Source organism: Vombatus ursinus, unplaced genomic scaffold (assembly GCF_900497805.2).
Source record: "Vombatus ursinus unplaced genomic scaffold, bare-nosed wombat genome assembly UNPS02014833.1, whole genome shotgun sequence".
Taxonomy (NCBI): Eukaryota; Metazoa; Chordata; class Mammalia; order Diprotodontia; family Vombatidae; genus Vombatus; species Vombatus ursinus.
The window spans coordinates 9,922,168-9,940,566 of record NW_020954611.1 but is presented as its reverse complement, the minus strand read 5'-3'; the positions used below and the strand labels follow the sequence as shown (position 1 = coordinate 9,940,566).

At 38.5% G+C, this 18,399-nt stretch overlaps 1 protein-coding gene across 2 annotated transcripts in view; it reads left to right on the top strand.

Annotated features, from left to right (window-relative positions):
* The window catches only part of MYOF (myoferlin), a 159,016-nt gene that overhangs the window by 28,531 nt on the left and 112,086 nt on the right, over nt 1-18,399 (top strand). For both annotated transcript variants that reach the window (XM_027839784.1, XM_027839783.1), the window contains exon 3: nt 3,437-3,528. In XM_027839784.1, coding sequence (XP_027695585.1) covers nt 3,437-3,528 — 92 coding nt within the window. The remainder of the gene's footprint in view (nt 1-3,436; nt 3,529-18,399) is intronic.

The following is an 18,399-nucleotide window of genomic DNA, read 5'->3' as shown; positions in this document are numbered from 1 at the left end:
CAACAAAGGATTATCTTGCATAATAGAACTGTATAGAGAACTTTAATTCGTGAATTTATCTGATAGTTCCCTGCCTTCCCCCAACAATTGCCTTTACTTGATTTAAACATAATGCCCTCTTGTGATTCTCTCTCCAAATTCATAGTTGACTCTCTTTCTCCATAGTATTCAATTCAACATGTACCTACTATGTGCAGAACTCAATGCTTTGACCCTGAAGGAAAATAATGGAGAGGAGATGGTGGTGTAGGTGATGGAACATAGCAAATGATCTGAAAGTGGTTGCAATTTTCTCAGGGCTTAGCAAGATTTCTGGAACATAGTAGACCTTAAATAAATGTTCACTGGTTGACTATTTGGTGTTGGAATGAATTATAAAGTTATTTTTGTAGCTAATTTATGTTCTTAATTGTTTTGTTTAGTGAACATTGAAATTATTTTGCTTTCCCTTAGCATTCATTGAGTAAGCAATGAGGAGGAGGGGAGGCAGCCCAGGAATATACTTGACAATGGGGTAAAGCTAGTCTAGGATGAAGAATCCTATATAGAGCATCTCCAAAATTAACAAACTGCCATCATTTGACAAATGCTTTTATTTGGCGATATCTATTTTGTGTGTATATAGATAGATAGATAGATAGATAGATAGATAGATAGATAGATAATCAAGAAATATCTATATATTACATTCTGAATGAATTATGTTAGTGTTTTTAATAAATACGGAGAAGCAGAATGGTGTTTTAGCTGGCGTTGGAGTCATGAAGACCAGGGTTCAAGTCCTGACTCTGGTACCCTCTGGTAGTGTGACCTTGGGCAAGTCACCTAGCCTGTCTCTCTCAGTGCTCCAAGAAACTCTCTAAGATGCTAAGTTATGAGTTAGGACTTATCAATCTGTATCTGTGGAGGGAGCTTCCATATCTGGGAGTTGCCTATACCAATAAAATCAAAGTCTAGATCCACCTCTCTACTCATCCCCTAGATCGTCCCCCCAAAAATGGTATAGGCTATTGAGAAGTAGTTTGGTATAGCAGAAAGAACATTGGATTTGCAGTCAATGGACCTGGATTTGAATTCTGGCTCTGTCATTTTGTGCCTTTGTAACTTTAGGTAAATCTCTTAACTCTCAGGTCCTCAGTGTCTTCATCTGTAAAGCCAAAAAAATGGACTAGATGACCTAGAAGATCCTTTTCAGCTCTAAATCTTTGATTGATTATTTACAGAATTGGGCTCTGTGTACTGACTAGGTTTTTCTCTACTTTTACCAACTTGATTTTTTTTTAAGGAGAGGTGACATAGTAGAGAGGAAAGACTGCTGGATGTGCATTCAAAGGACCTCAATTTGAATTAAGGCTCTGTGAGACCATTCACCTTTTTGAACTTCAGTTTTCTTGTCTATAAAATGAGGGATTTGGACCAGATGATCTTTAAGATCACTTCTGGCTATAAATCTGTGAGTCTGTGAAAATAAAAAGGAAAGAATATCCATTAAGAAAAACAATAATGAATGACTTCATGATTTTAAGCTAATTTACATACATGCTTAAACCTCCCCTCTACAAATTTACATCCAGCTGAGAGAATCTGAAAACTTCTTCACACTTTCCCCAAGAAGGAAAAACACTCTCCAAATAACCAAAAAATATTTTAAGTAGTAACAATTGCCAGTTTTAAAGTTGGCAGCTTAATGCCGTTACTTAGCTATGTGAGTTCATTGTTCTGGGTCAGGGTAACTCAACATTAGTCTTACTATTTACCATTTTGAAAATACATTGGCACTGCTTTTAATTTTTAATAACTCTCTATAAGTGGTTGTCCAAATCTCCTCAGAGCTCACTTGGCCATTTGCAGACTGATCTTGTAACGGACAGAATTTCTGTGTATATACACACTTGCTCACTCTGTATCACGTACAAATTGTGGGAGCATATTGCAATTAGTTCCTAAAACAAATATATTTTTAATTAGCACATTTACGAAGTGAATTTCTAATTACAATATTATAATTGAGACTCTATAGACAGAAAAAAAATGAAAGTGAAATTCTTTCCTCCAACATTCTCATTTGTGGTTGTACTCCAAAATGAGCTATGAGAGCCATTTCCTATCATCGGAAAATGACAATCTGATACCTCATGGGGTGTGGAGGTGAACCCTGAATTCGTTGAAGGTTATGCAGGCACGAACTTGGAAGTTTCTACCAAGCTATTCTAGTAGGTGGCCTATGCTGGACTTCATGTCTGTCATCTAGAACTAGATTTTCACAGGTACATTGCCAGATTGGTTTTGAGGTCAGTGAATTTGTCATCCACAGCAACTCTTAAAATCTACTGAATAAATCATGGAGGGGTTATGATCTGTATCAATAGACTCATTCCCAAATTATGAAATCACCAATCCTAGAAGGACAGATGTGAAATAGAAGTTGACAATGAACCATTTAAAAGAGAGGCAAAAAAGGTAGATTCTTTGGCAACGGGTGAGAGTCCCATAAATGATTTGGGTTATTTTTATTTTGAAATAAAATATCTCAGTTATTGATCTGCTTTTTGTGCCCTAACATGTATCTCTTCCCATATTCATGGCTCCTACCTATTCACACTCACACCCAAATATGACAGGAGTTGAGGAACTCTGTTAGGTATTATGGCTACTTAGTTTGTTGAATATCTTGGATGCTATAAGTCAGAAATGTAATGCTCTAATCTTTCCTTTCACTGTATAAATCTGTTAAAATTTTATTTTCACCACTGACACTTTTCAATTTTAAAAGATATTTTCATATCACCTTTTTCAAAGTAAAATTATTACATGAGAAAATGTGAAACTATAGAATCTTAGAGTTGAAAGAGATTAGAGGTCATCTAGCTCTTTAAAGCATGGATCTCCTCTAGAGAAATTCAACAACTGGTTATGCCCTGTCTGTTGTAAGAATTTCAGTGATGGGTGACTTACTGTCTCCAGGCAAAGTCCATTCCACTTTTGAATAGTTCTAAGACTATTTGGAAGGTATTCCTTATACTGAGTCAAAATCTACCCTCCCCCCCACCTCCATTTTTGCATTAATTGGTTCTAGGTCTAACCCTTGGGGCCACACAGAATTACTTTTCTCGCTTTTCCATATCACAAATCTTTAAATAGCCCAAGATCCTAGTTATATTTCCCCAAGTCTTCTTCAGTTTGAATGTCCTGCAACTTGAGTATATAATGGTGGATAACTTGGATTGTTAATTTGCTTATGTTCAAAGTATCTCAAGGAAAACAAAAAAAAAATCAACATATTTAGGACACCTCTGTGTCATACTTTGGTAAGAATTTTAAGTAGTACACAGGAATATCACTAGTGAAAATAGTTATATGACTTGTTACATTGTTACAGCTAATCTTTCTCGTCCCTTAAATAATCTAACTTATAAAAAAACTTTTCTGTGCACAGATATTTGAATTTGACTTGAAGGGTATACCATTGGACTTTTCATCTGCTCTCGGCATTACTGTGAAAGATTTCGAGACAATTGGACAAAATAAGTAGGTTGCTTTTCTTCCATTTTATTTGTGCTATCATCATGTTTTTATAAAAGGAATGTATTTAATTATCAAGAAGTAAAAATGTTCAATTTTCAAAAAAATAGCAATTTGATTGAAATTTTCAGTTTCAATATTAGTGCAGATCACTGTATGAACACAGTGTATTGTACATAGGACTACTATAGGTGTATGTTAATCACTTAATATGATGGTTCTGGTTTGTGTGAATGCTGATAAATTGGACAGGACCAAAAGATTTGGTTGTTTTGATTCACTGGCTCATTTGTAGAAAAACTTTATCTCCATGTCTGACCTCTCAGACCATCTCTCATCTAATTTTCAGTTGTTTATTGGATCTTCACTAGGAAATCCTACCAATCCCTTGAGATGTATATCTTTTCTGAATGTAGGGCAAGCTCTGGGGTTCATTTTCCCAACTCCCCTTGCACTGGCAGATTGGTTCCCCAGAGCATGGCTACTCCTTTCCTCATGGTTCTAAGGGTTGCCCTGAGGAATCAGTGGATTCTCTAATACTATTGTTCACAAATCTCATCTGGTGTATTCTCTCCAATATCATTCAACAGTTTGACAAGCTGATCTCTCCTTAATATTAATTGACCAATTAACATCAATTAGCTTTTACAAAAGGATATTTACTGAGGCCTAGCAAGAACCAAAGTACAGGGTGTCCCAAAAGTCATAGTGCCGTTTAATCTATTAAAGCTATTACTTCCCTACACAAGGCCTACATTTTAGTCAAAATGAGTTACTTATGGTCCCCAAACTCATCCTGTACCTTTCGCTTTTAAGCTTGGACTTCTCTTATTCCATTTTCTTGTAATTCCCTGTCCCTTTCTCTCTATCTACCCAAAATCTACTTTTAAAACTCAGTTCAGATTTCACCTAAAGTCTTTGACATTTCTTGCTAGTCTAAACTATTATCTATATAATTCATGTGTCAATCAATCACATACTTCTTTGTGACATCTTTTCTTATTATTGTCTTCTTGAACTACCAAATAAATCTTTGTTAGCTCTTCAAGTATTTATCTCATCCTCCTAACAAGATGATAAGCTTCTTGAAGGCAGATACTGTGTCTGATACTTCATTGACACAGTTTGTGTCAATAACAATGTCTTGATCATAAACACATGTTCAGTGAGTCTCTATTGCTATAATTTTGATTTGGTAGGAGCAGGAGTGATGTGGGCATGGAGAAAAGCAAGAAATTATACAGATATGGAGTAAGCAAGGGGACACATGTTAGGAGTGGAAATAGAGAGCATAGATATTCTATGGGAAGATGATTATCAGGTAGAAGTCCAACACTAGTTCAGGAGACTGAGAAAGAATCAGTCATCTCACTCACTACTTAGATTAAGCTTATTAGGCAGCCTGCATGGAGAACAGGTGATAGAACATACGAACTGGACCTAAGATTTCACTGATACAGGAAATTCCTTGGTGAAGAAAGTCCTTCTATCCATACAAGTCGACATTTTCTTTGCAGCTTACATACAGTCTTAGAGAGTTGCCTAGAACACTGAGAGGTCAAGTAATTTGTCCAGAGTCACACAGCCAGTATGTGTCAGAGGTGAGCTTTGAACCTAGGTCTTCCAGGTTTGGAGGCCAGCTTTCTGTCCACTATACCACGCTGTCTGAACAATGAAAATAGATAGGTTATCTTAGGTTGTTTCTATAAAATACCAAAGTAACTAGTCAATTCAGTTAAAGTAATTGTTGAGTAGGTGTGGATAGACTTTCCTTCTCTTGCCTTCGCTTCCACCTACATTTTCTCCCATAGATCCAATTTTCACTTCTGGGCACATGATCCAGACATAATTTATTTCCATATTTTCAGTGACCTACTAGATATATTCACTTGGATGTTCCATTAACATCTCAAAGTCATCATATACAAAATGGGATTCATCATCCTCTTTCCTAATCCCATTTTGCCTCCAAACTTCCCTATTTCTGTTGTAGATACCAATTACCAGGTCACTTAAGTTCACAACCTCAGAATTATCCTAGATCCTTCACCCTTTCTCACTGTTTCCCCAATATCCAGTCAGATCCACGTCCTATTAATTCTGTTTCTGCAGTATCTCTCATGTCAGTTCATTTCTTTCACTCAGACACAACCTCACTTTAGGCCATCATAATCTCTTACCTAGACTATTTTGATGGTTGTTGCTTGTCCTTTGTTCTTGAAGAGGACCACGACATCAGGAAGGTGATGCCATGACTTTCAAGTGAATTGGATTTAAGTGAGGGAGGGCTGTGCAAAGTCACCAGCCTCACTTTCTCCTCCAGAGCCATCTGGGTCCAGTGGCCAGATGTAGGTCAGGATGACTGGAGATGGCCCCCAGACCATGGTACTCTCTTAATTGGTCTCCCTGTTTCTGGTCTCTTTCCTGACCATAAAATGACATTTTCCACACAGCTGTCAATTTAATCTTCCAAAGAGAAAGATTTGACCATATCATTACCCTGCTTGAAAGCCATTGGCAGTTTCTTATTGTTTCCAGGAGAAAATACACACTTTTTCCTGGTATTTAAGGCCCTCCACACACTTGGCCCAATTTACTTTCTATTTTTTTCTATTCAGTTTTATTTTATTTTAAATTCTAAATTCTCTCACTCCCTCTTCCCCTTCCTCACCCAACGGAAAAGCAAAAAACAAAAACAAAACCTGTTAAAAATATAGTCAAGCAAAAAAAAAAAATCCTGCTTTAGCCATGAAAAAAAAAAAGGTTTCAATCTACACTCCAAAGCCATTACCTCTTCATCTGGAGTTGGATAGCATATTTCATCATGAGTCCTCTTTCTAGCTTTATTTTTAATTAATCCCCATCACACAGTTTTCATCCTATACAAGCTGTACTTACAGCTGTTCCCCAAAGATAACATTCGACCTCAGAGGTGTGCTGGCAAATGTTTAACAGATGGAAAGTTTAATTTTCATTATTAGCATTTCCTCCCTCATTTTCTTAAGTCTAGACAATGAGCAAAACAAGAAATCAAGCCCCAATTTGTAGCATCTGCCCATTTCTGAGGTGCAAATTCTCACACCCAAAATTTAACAAATGACCTATTGTATGCTTCAAAGAAACTGTCTTCCCTAAGTAGAACACATTGCTTTCTCCTCTCGGCCATTCAGAGTCCTTGTCTTCATGCAAAGTTTAGGACTCTGGTGTCATGTTCTCCATGAAGCCATTCCTGATTTTCCCTCCTCCAGCTGTTACTGTTCCCTCTTTCTTCCAAATATTTACTGAAATGGACATGGGTTGTATCTTCCTAATCAAATACAGGCTCCACGAGTCCCAGGACTGTTTTATTTAGTTTTGTTATTTGTATCCCTGCACCTAACACAGTTTCTGGAGAATAGCAAACTCTCAATAAATGTTCAATTAATTAATTAATTAATTAGTTAGTTAACAGTAGGTTGGCAGCCAAAGGATGAATTTTTCAGCCACAGCAACACATGAACGTAGTCTATGAAGTCCCAGAAGGGTTGTGATCTGCACGAGTGAAGGGAGTACCATCACTGATGAAAGTGATGAGGAGTATCACGAGGAAAAGGAGCAGAGGGGCCATCCTATAGGTCGGGAGCTTGAAGTAGGTTTCACATGCATGGACTTTCTAACAGAAAAAAAATCTACTTACTGAGATTTCTGAGTCCAAAATGATTGATTTTATTATTCTACACACACAACAAGTCAATGAATAAGAAAAAAAAAACCAACGCCACTGTCTTATGATCAGGATGGAAATGTGATGTTAGGTAGAGGAAAGAGCACTGGCCTTGAAGTCACCCAAATTCAAAGAGAGCCAATAACAGGACCGCCATTTCCTGATCCCTCTTGCTTTTCCTTCTCCAAGCAGCTCATCATTTCTATATTCCACACTTTCACCCTTGGCTCTGTGACATCTATTTACATAAAGCTTATCTCCAACCTTCCACTAAACTTGGCTTCAGGAAGGCAGATATTGTCTTATTCGTTATCTTTGTATCTATTGCTTTGCTTATAGTGGATGCTCAATAGCTGTTTAATTGAATTGAGTGGATCTGACAAACTCGTTAGAAATAAGGCGTAGAAGGCTCTTGCATTTCAGGAGAGAGAAAGGAGGGGAATAGCATGGTGCCTTGGAAGTGCCTGAGGCTTCTCCTCCTCCTCCTTCTCACAATGACCCTGGGATGTAGGTGCTATTATTATCCCCATTTCACAGTTGAGGAAACTGAGGCAAACAGTTAAGTGACTTGCCCAGGGTCATACAGCTAGCAAGTGGCTGAGGCTTAATTTGAATTGAGGTCTTCCTGACTCCAGGCCCAGTGCTCTATGCACTATGGCACCACCCAGCTGCCTCTAAGAGGCCAGGCCTTCAGTACTTTAGGGCCAAGAAGTATCTGACTTAGAAAATTCAGACTCTGGAGCAGGGCCTAGGTAGAGCCTCATCTAGGGCAGGGCCACCTGGGGCTTTGTCCCAAGGTGTCAAAATTTAGGAGTCAGCACTTGTACTTTTTCCCTGGGCAGAAAGCTCCATAAGGCTCCCTAGGGAGCAAGATTGATTGGCAGTTGAAAAGAACTATGGCTTTGGAGTCAGAGGATGTGGGTTCCAATCCTGCCTTGCAACCTATCTGGGTCACTTTGAGCACATCTCTAACCTCTACAGACCTCAAGCTCTTTATCTGTTAACGGAAGTGACTTGAACTTGTCCACGTAGGTGTAAAGAGCATTGGCTCTGGCTTCAGATCCCACAACTGACACGCCTGTATGACCTTGGTCAAGTAACTCTACCTCTCCTCTAACTCCCCCCACTGCCTCAGTTTCCTGAGGAAGCTGGACTAAATGGTTTCAGGAATAACCTTCAGCTCTAGATCTACCATTCCATGACCACTAAGGTCCTCTCCTGCACTAAATCTGTAACCCTAAGAGGCCTGGCAACATCCTAAGGTTTCCAGAGCCTGGAGCTCCAGGGTCTCTTCCTCTGTGGAGCCTTGTTTCCTGACATCCATCTTAACTGACTTTGATTTTTAAAATGGATTCGAAGGCCTCTTTCACTGGCCTGGATGCATTTTATAGTGCTTAGAGAGCCTAGTGCCTTAGTGCCTAAAAGCACAGAGCTGCTCGGAAAGGCCTTGGGCTGGGGAGAAGTGTTATTGAGTAGACAGAAAAGGGACATCAGGAAACAAGCATTTATGAAGCCCCTCTATGCGCCAGGCACTGTTCTACACATGCTCAGCATACAAAGAAATCCAAAAACAGTCCCTTCCCTCCAAGAGCTCACAATCTAATGGGGAGTCAACAGTTAGACAACCATCTAAGAAGCAAGATACGTACAAGATTAACTGGATATAATCTCAAAGGGAAGACATTATCATCGAGGGACAAAGCATGTGTTTAAATAAGTATAGACAAAATAATTTTTTTAGGTAAACACTAAAATGTAGTGGGGAAGGGGAGAAGAATCATATAAGAGGCTCTGTAAACTCAACACAATGGCATAATTAGGCAATATCTGGATTATTCATTTCAAAAAATCCTGCTGGGCAAAATTGATATTTTTGTTGGAATTCTCTGTTATTTACTTCTTTTTTTAAAACTTTGCTTTCTTAGTAGAGGTTTGACTTTTGAGAGAGGAGTATTCACAGGGTAAAGGTTTTCCTCACCTGTCATGTCTCTGGAGGCAAAATATTCCTTTAGCACTGGAAGACATGCTCCATATGTTGGAGCTCTGGTTACTGGATGATAGTGGATCAAACTCTTAGCAAACAGTTGCTGTATTTGACATCTGCTGTGCCTGCAATTATAATTAAACAGACCCAGCCCTGAGGGGATGGGCAGGGGTACTTGGTCACAATTGTGTGTGCAAGCATGTAGATACATATGTATGTGGAGAGAGAGAGAGAGAGAGAGAGAGAGAGAGAGAGAGAGAGAATGAGAATGTTCTTCAGTTGTTTCAATCATTTTCAACTATGACCCCTTTTGGAATTTTCTTGGCAAAGATACTGGATTCCACTTCCTTCTCCAGTTCATTTTACAGATGAGGAAACTGAGGCAAACAGAATTAAGTGACTTGCCCACAGTCACACAGCTAGTAAGTGTCTGAAACTGGATTTGAACTCTGATCTTTCTGACTTCAAGTCCAGCATTCTATCTACTGTGCCACTTAGCTGCCATAGATAGATAGACACAAAGATATGAAGTATGTAGGAAAAGGCTCATGCCATAAACAGTTAATGGCTTTCACACTATTCCTCCTTTAAGCTGTGGGATAAGACTAGGCTCTTTCCCAGATCCTACTTGCGTTCTTCCCTTCCTTGCTCCCATGACAATGACGCAGCCCAGAAAAAGGGAGGAGTGCTAACTAACTGGAAACTGATCATCTTAGCTGAAATGGCAGAATGGAAGGACTGTTTTCCCCCAGGAGTTGTAGCAGTTTCCCCTTACGGAGAAGCAAATATGCAGGAATTTTGGAAGTCGTCTGTTTTTTGGCTAAAAAATGCAAATTATGTTCCACTCTTTTCCCTACTTCTTTTTAAGTGAGAAACATATGCAAGCAGGTGATAGATGAGGCAAAATGATGAAGAATAATGGTAATGACAGCTACTGGTGTTTGTATGGATTTTTAAGGCTTTAAAAAAGCACTGTACCAATATTATTCCAAATGTAGACCACAGCAACATTGGTAGGTACTATCTAGGTGAAATTTACCACGGATGGCCTTCTGCCCTCTATTTCCTGACACCTGCTCAGGCTGGTTCTGTCTGGGCTCTGCCCTCTGTTCCAAACCTATCTTTTCTTATTTTGACCCATCATAACCTCAGGCTGCTATTCAGTTAATGAAAGGAACACTAGAGATTATTTAGTCCAAGATCTTCATTTTATAGATGAGGAAAAGGAGAGGAAAAAACTAGTTTACCTCAGCTCAAATGGCAAATTAGTGACATAGCCATCATAGGAAACCAGATCTCTTGACACTCAGTCTATTGTTTCTAAAGGTAAGGAAACTGGAAGGCGGGGAGCATTTGTGCTGGACAAATTGCTTAGCTGAGTTTTCAGGGTCTGCTTTTCTCCGAAGCTGACCCTCTTCTCCACTGCCAGGGGCCGTGCTCCTGAAAGCTGCTTCCACTCTCATGTGACTGCTTTTCTGTATCTGTGTGTGTCTGGAATATATACCTGTGATTGGTCATACCTTGAACTCGCTTGTACCAATGAATTCTTGAACAGCTAAATGGGGTCTGTCTCTCTGTCTGTCTGTCTCTGTGTGTGTGTGTGTGTGTCTCTCCTGCTGGTATCCCTGGGAGGAAGGTGAATGGAAGAGGCGGAGAAAGGAGAAATCCCACTCCTTTTCCCCTTCCATTGAAGTTTTCCTGAGCTATTACTACCTCAAACTTCCCAGAATTTATCTATTTAAAGCCCCCAAGAGATGGGCAAATTTTGCTTGCCAATGGAATCTGTCCTTTCATGGATTTGTTCCCCCCTTATAGAGATATGGGTGCAATTTATAGTTAAATACCTTGCTATTATATTGAAACTTCATTTTTCGTTCAGTTGTTTCACTCATGTTTGATTCTTCGTGACCCCATTTGGGGTTTTCTTGGCAGAGATACTGGAGTGGTCTGCCATTCCCTTTTCCAGCTCATTTTACAGATGAGGAACTGAGGCAAACAGGGTTAAATGACTTGTCCAGGGTCACACAGCTAGTAAGGGTCTGAGGTCAGATGAGTCTTCCTGACTGCAGGTTCAACATTCTATCCATTGTGCTACCTAGCTGCCCTGAAACTTCATTATCTATGATGAAAACTGGTGACTATAGAAACTGAGTTGACAAGACTATATTATTTTTCTTATACATATATATAATAATATATGTGTATGTATATATGCATGTACATTATATATATATGTATATACACATTTATATATTTGGCAGACATTCACCAAGAGGTCTTCTTTGCACAAAGAAAATATCTTTCACAAAGTACACACACTTCATAGAGAGGAGAGGTGCTCAGTTCTGAGTGGGAAATAGCCTTAAAGGTCATCTAGACCTGCCATGCTATTTTAAGGATAAGGAAAGTGGAGCTAAGAGAGGGTAAATCACTTTTCCAAGGTCATGTGGAATTATTAACAAGGAGCATTAAATAGGCTTTGTTATCTGATTTCCCTTGAAGCATTTGGTTTTGCCTAGGTTGTATCACATTGATAGAGTAAATGCCTTTTGACTTGACTTGATAGAAGAGTTCTGAAGCATCAGCACTGGGGCTTGGCAGAAGGTGATACCCTAAAAACTGATAGGAAAGGAGGAGGAATCAGAGTTATAATCTCTGATTAGTTTGGAGCCAATATCCCCATACATCTTACTAACCTCTAATGGCCTTACTATATCACAGCATAGACAAGAAGGTTTACATTGATCACTTTTAATCATCAAGAAGAGATTAAAATTATTGTTAGCATACTTCAGGTTATCTGTGACAGAGCTAGAACTAGTGATTTTTGTGCCATGGACAAGTGGCACAAAAGACACATTCAGATCAATTGCTTATAACAAATTCAGCTGGGGGTGGGAGAAACCCACCTTGAGCTACCCCGAGGCCACTGCTGTGGGGGGACAGTTTGGGTCAGGGAGGAAATTACCTGGGACATTTTTTTGGTAAAGTGCTTTGTAAACCTCAAAGTATTATATGAATACGAACAATTATTATTATCATTATCCTCCTCTTCCTCTTCAACAACAACAAAATATTTAGAATACAATAAAAACATCAGTGTTAAAAGCTGTGGCAACCTTTGGTTAACTAAAAAATTTGTAAATTGGGGCTTCCTCATTTCCCAATGATGCTGTATGACTGAAAGCCTAGATACTTCCAGTGGAGTGATCTGACAGCCATGTCCACTTAAAGAGCCAAGAATTTTGCTCTTACTTATGTGCCCTAATCCTAAGTACAGAGCAGAAGGAGCCTTTTTCTTGCTAACCTAAAAAATGAAGTGTTAGCTTAATTATGTATGACTCATAAGGAAGCTTTTCTGTTTGTTGGAAGCAGACTATCTCCCAGAGTTTGTTTGCATTTCTTTCTCTTCCCTCTCAGCCACCCTCACCAATGCCCAGGGCAAAGTTAGAAACAGATCATCAGAAAATGGGGGATGCTGCCTTGTCTACTAAGCTAAAGTTGAGGGAAAGAAGCCTAATAATTCCAGATTTAGAATGAACCCCACCTCAATTCTACCATGACCATTTTTAATTTAAGACAAAATTCCACTTCCTGATGAGAGGTCTCAAACTTGAAAGCTTTGGTTCTTGGCCATCAAACAGGTCTTAGGACAGTCCCTTGAAAATAATAGACCTTCCATAAATATTTATTGATTTGATTTGCCCAAAGGAACATATTCAAGCCTGGGAAGGTCTGTTGCAGGAGAAAACAGCAAAAGGAAATAAGATTTTGGGGCCTTATAGAATTGAGAGGAGAGAACTTTGTCTTTGGACACAATTTTACATACCAATTCATAGACAAAGGTTTTAAAATTAGGGAAAAGAGCAGAACTGTTGTTTTGTATGAATTAAGTGTTTGGGGAGGGGTTTTTTTGGCTTATTAAAAGCTAGAAAGTGACATCCTTCTAGATTTATCTTTTTTTCTTACATCAAGTTTAAATATCATATGTATTTTATATCAAGTTTATGTATCATTTATTTTTCTTATATCATTAAGTTTTCTTATATAGTTACATCTAGTTTTCACAATCCTGTTTCAGTTCTCTTCCATATAAAACCAATATGTACGACCTGGCAGAATGTAAACAAATTGCTCTTATTCTGATGCGTAGTCTTCAGTATCTTTCTTTCTGTGAGCTAAGCTAGTTTTATGGAAAGAAGGGCCCCCAGCAAGATGTCCAGTCAGAAAGTGTTGAAGGCATACTTTTCTAATTGAATGACTTACCCTGAAACTGAGTGTGCTGAAAATCAAATGCAGATGTCTACTTTTTGTTAGCCAAGCAAAGCTTTAAAAAAAGTTCTAACTTACATTTGGTACCAAAGTATCAATAAAGTAGAAAATCAACCTGGATCAAAGCCATGTGGGACTGTGAAAACCCTAAATGCCAACTACAAACAGTAAATCTTTATTAAGAAGGTAGACTAAGTGAACAGATAAGCAGTCTGCCTCCAGTAAAGTTCTACTCTATTAAGCCATGATGGCATGGAGATGATTTTTGTGCTGTGTTGTTTCACCTTCTTTTTCTCTCCCACTTAATGGTATTTTATTTTTTCAATTACATATAAAGATAATTTTCAACTTTCACTTTTGTAAGATTTTGAGTTTCATTTTTTTTCTCCCTCCTCTCCCCCCTCCCCAAGATGGCAAGCAATCTGATATAGGCTGTACATGTACAATCATATCAAACATTTTTATTTACACATTAGTCATGTTGTGAAAGAAGAATCGAAACAAAAGAGAAAAACCATAAGAAAGAAAAAAAAGTGAAAATAGTATGCTTCAATCTGCATTCAGACTCCATAGTTCTTTCTCTGGATGTGGATAGCATTTTCCATCATGAGTCTTTTGGAATTGTCTTAGATCCTTGTATTGCTGAGAAGAGCTAAATCTATCCAAGTTCATCATCGTACAATGTTGATGTTACTGTGTACAATGTTCTCCTGGTTCTGCTCACTTCACTCAGCATCAGTTCATTCAAGTCTTTCCAGGTTTTTCTTAAGTCTGCCTGCTCATCATTTCTTAGAGCACAATAGTATTCCATTCCATTCATATTCTATAACTTGTTCAGCCATTCCCCAATTGACGGGCATCCCTTCAATTTCTAATTTTTTGCCACCACAAAAGAGTTGCTGTAAGTATTTTTGTACATGTGGACCCTTTTCAATTTTTTATGATATCTTTGGGATACAGACCTAGTAGCGATATTGCTGGATCAAAGGTATGCACAGTTTTATAGCCCTTTGGGCATAGCTCCAAATTGCTTTCCAGAATGGCTGAATCAATGTAGAGATGACTTTTTCAGGTTGCACTAGTTGAATGCAAGTTCTGGCAGGTCCTATAAAGTTTAGAAAGACTTAAAAATGAGCCTGAGCAGAGGCCTACCTTGATGGGAAGAGCCTCATTATCAGAAGGTTTTCCACTAAAAAATGAATTTTTTCCATCACAGGACCTGATGAAGGTCATTTCCTAAAGCATAGAAAAGAAGATTGTATAGCTGATGAGTAAGGGGAAAACCCGCACCATTGAAATCACAGATCCTTGAAGTATTGGTGTACCATTATTTTGTGACTAGTTGCATGGTCAGACTCAAATAGTTCAACATTAATGGTTCCATTTCACCTTGGCAGGAGGTCTATTGTAGAGTGTTCCAGGAATCCATGCTTAGCCCTGTGTTCTTTACTATTTTTATCAATTACTTGAATAAATGCATAAAAAATAAAATGCTTAAAAAAAATAATAAATGCACGTGTGATCATTTGATTCTTAGATAACACCAGGCTGGGAAAGATGGCTAACACATTGGTTGACAAAGTCAGGATTCTAAAAGATCTCAAAAGGCTAGAGAATTGGGCTGAATATAATGAAATGGAAGTCAATAGGGATAAATGTAAAGTCTTATATTTGGATTCAAAAAATCAATGCCACAAGTACAACAGGGGAGGCTTGTTAGATAGAAGTTTATCTGAAAAAAATATCTGGAAGTTTCAGTGGCCTGCAAGCTCAATATCAGCAGAAAGATAGGATGGCCAAAAAAAATCTAATGTGATATTGGGCTACATTAAGAGCGGCAAGGTGTCTAGGAATAAGGCAATCATAGAGCCATTGTAGCCTACCTTGTTTGGACTATATTTGTTTTGGGCACCATGATTTTAGAAGGCTATTTGGAGCTAAAAAAAACATCAAAAGGAGAACAAGATTGGTGAAGGAGTTTGAGTCCATGCATAGGAAAACTAGTTAAAGAAACTGGGGTCATTTAGCCTGGAGAAGAGAAGACATGGTAGAGCATGAGTACAGAATAGAAGTCACACTCAGTGGCACCATAGTGCACAGAGCACTAAGTCTGGAGTTGGGAAGACTCATCCTCCTGAGTTCAAATCTGGTCTCAGACACTTACTAGGTGTGTGACCCTGGGCAAGTCATGTAACCAATGAGCTAGAGAAGGATGTGGCAAACCACTTTAGTATCTCTGCCACAAATCCCATATGGGGTCACAAAGGGTCGGACACAACTGAAAAAGACTGAACAATAACAACAACAATAACATTACCACCTAGTGTATAAAGTGGAAGTCACAATAGTGTACCTGTAATGTACTGGTCCGAATGTTCCTCATCCAACACGAAGTAAATTAAGGCTTGATGTCAGGGTGAATTTCCCAGTGATTAGAATTGTACCAAACAGTAATGGGCCACCACCTCCAGAGGTGGTAGATCTCCCCTCATTAGAGTTCTTTAAGCAGAGCTTCGATGATTAGTTGGGTATATAAGAGGAGAGTTCCCTTTCTGGTAGAAGTTGGATTAATTGGCTGCTGAGATCCTTTCCAACTCCAAATTCTTGAGATTCCCTGAATGAGCACCTTCCTTTGGGTGAATACATTACTTTTATCAGGAGTACTCTGTTAAAATTCCAATTCCTGGGAGACATGATAAATTAAGCCCTTTGTAACCATTAAAAGATTATTGTAATTATGATTATGTAGGGTGGGGAGGAGGGAAGAAAAAAGGAATAAAAAGAAATTTATATGATAACTTTATTTATATTTAAAAGGAACAGCAAGTTGTACATAAGAGATTTGCAGTTTCATGTGCAATCATCTTTCTTTTATTATACTATGTTATGGAAATGCTTGTTTTATTCCATAAATTAAAAATAAAATAAATAAAATTTTTAAAAGATTATTGTAAAACAGCTTATAAGCTGGCTTTTCAGTATGACAGTTAACAGGAGATGGGGTCTTTGAGATGTGGAAGAGAATCCATGTTTTTTATGTCACTTGAGAGAGGATAAGATGGAATGACAGGTCCTGGGTCCAGGAACAGTGGGCCCAGGCAGGATGCCACAGTGGGTGTTTTTGGGCAATTGGAGAAGAACCATGATAGTGCAGAGCACCTTGGGGTTCTTCGTGATTTGGGGTGGGGAGTGTGTAAAATCCTGAGTATACAAAAGGGTATTGGAGACACTTTTCAAAGACTTCAAAAATCTGCCTATGGACGGTCCATCCTTATACTAGTCTGCTTTCTGTCTTTTGCTCTCTGCTCTTGTATGTTGCACCTATTGCTTCTTTCTCTGTGTTTCTCCTTTTTTCTCATCTCTCTCGCATGGAGCTTTGTGGCCTCTGTCTTTTTCTTCCCTATTTATCGCTGGCTCTTTCTTGGCCCTCCATGTTTCCTTGTTTTATCTCACTCTCTTGTCTCTGTTTCTGCCACATCTAAAAATAAAGCCCCTGGTTAAGCTCCTTTTTTGCTAGGCCCCAGATGATGTGCAGATGGCACGTGAATAGGACTTTCTGCCAGCTGGTACTTCCGAATTTCTGGATTTCTGCAGGAAGACAATAGAGGTCAATGATTTTACAATTGATCACCTTTGAATGTGAGTTGTAAAAATCACTTATATGGTGATTGTGAAAAATGATAATAGGAACTCTGAGAAGCAGAAGTGTAAATCAAAGAAAAAGCATATGTGTGAGGAAGTCTAACTGGGAAGTCCAAATATGCAGGACAGTTACTAACACATTTCTGTCCCTAGAAAGGAAAGAAGCAGGTATCACAGTTACATTTACAGTGTGAGAGATTTAGTTTGGTGGTAAGGTATTATTTCCTTAGAGTAGGAGTTATTCCATATTGAGGTAGATAACCAATAATCAGAAAAAAAACAAGTTCACATTTATATGTTTTATTTATCTATTTTTTCAATCTTGGAGGCAATGGGGGTTAAGTGACTTGCAAAGGGTCACATAGCTACCCAGTAAGTGTCCGAGGCTGGATTTGAACTCAGGTCCTCCTGACTCTAGGGCCAATGCTCTATCCACTGCACCACCTAGCTACCCCTTCATTTATATAAGTTTTAATGTTCACAGGTTGCTTTCTTTATAACAACCATATGAGGTAGGTAAATAGAGTTAACAGAAATTTTTTCACAAGAATTGGGCACATCCAAATAGACCCAAGATGCTCAAATTCAAGCCTACATGAAGGAGGGAAGATGAACAAGATAATAGTTTCCCAATTTTCTCTCACTTTTTTGAAAATGCGTGATATACAAGTCAAAATGTGAATGTCCATTTTCATATCCAGCCATCTACCAATCTTGTCACTTGCATATCTGCATCCTCTCATCCAAATTTATTGTAGCTATATAGTTACAAATTTACACAGATCAGTCATTCTCCTTCACTTCACTATGGATATCACCTTCACCACCTTCCACGAGTTTGGCTAAAAATTGGCAAAAGTGAGTGAGAAGCTCTAGAATGTTATGACACATCAAGGACATCTTTGTAGTGAACTGACATGCCCCAATGTACTATTTGTGGACTTAAATTCCTTTTGGATGTTACCATAATATTCACTTGTATGATGCCGTATATTTTTAGAAGAATTTTCGTGTCTGTTATCACAGTATCTCATAGTTGACAGCTTAAAGCATCTAGGTGGTCCAACAGATAGACTGCTGAACTTGGAGTCTGGTAGACCAGAATTTTAATCCTTCCCTGGACACTTACTAGCTATGTGACTGTGGGCAAGTGACCTAACCTCATTCAACCTCAATTTCCTCATCAACAAAATATGGGAGTTGGACTCAAGAGCCTCTAAGACCCTTTCTAGCTCTAAATCTTAAAAGTCTGTGAGATTTCAGAAGCTATCCAGTC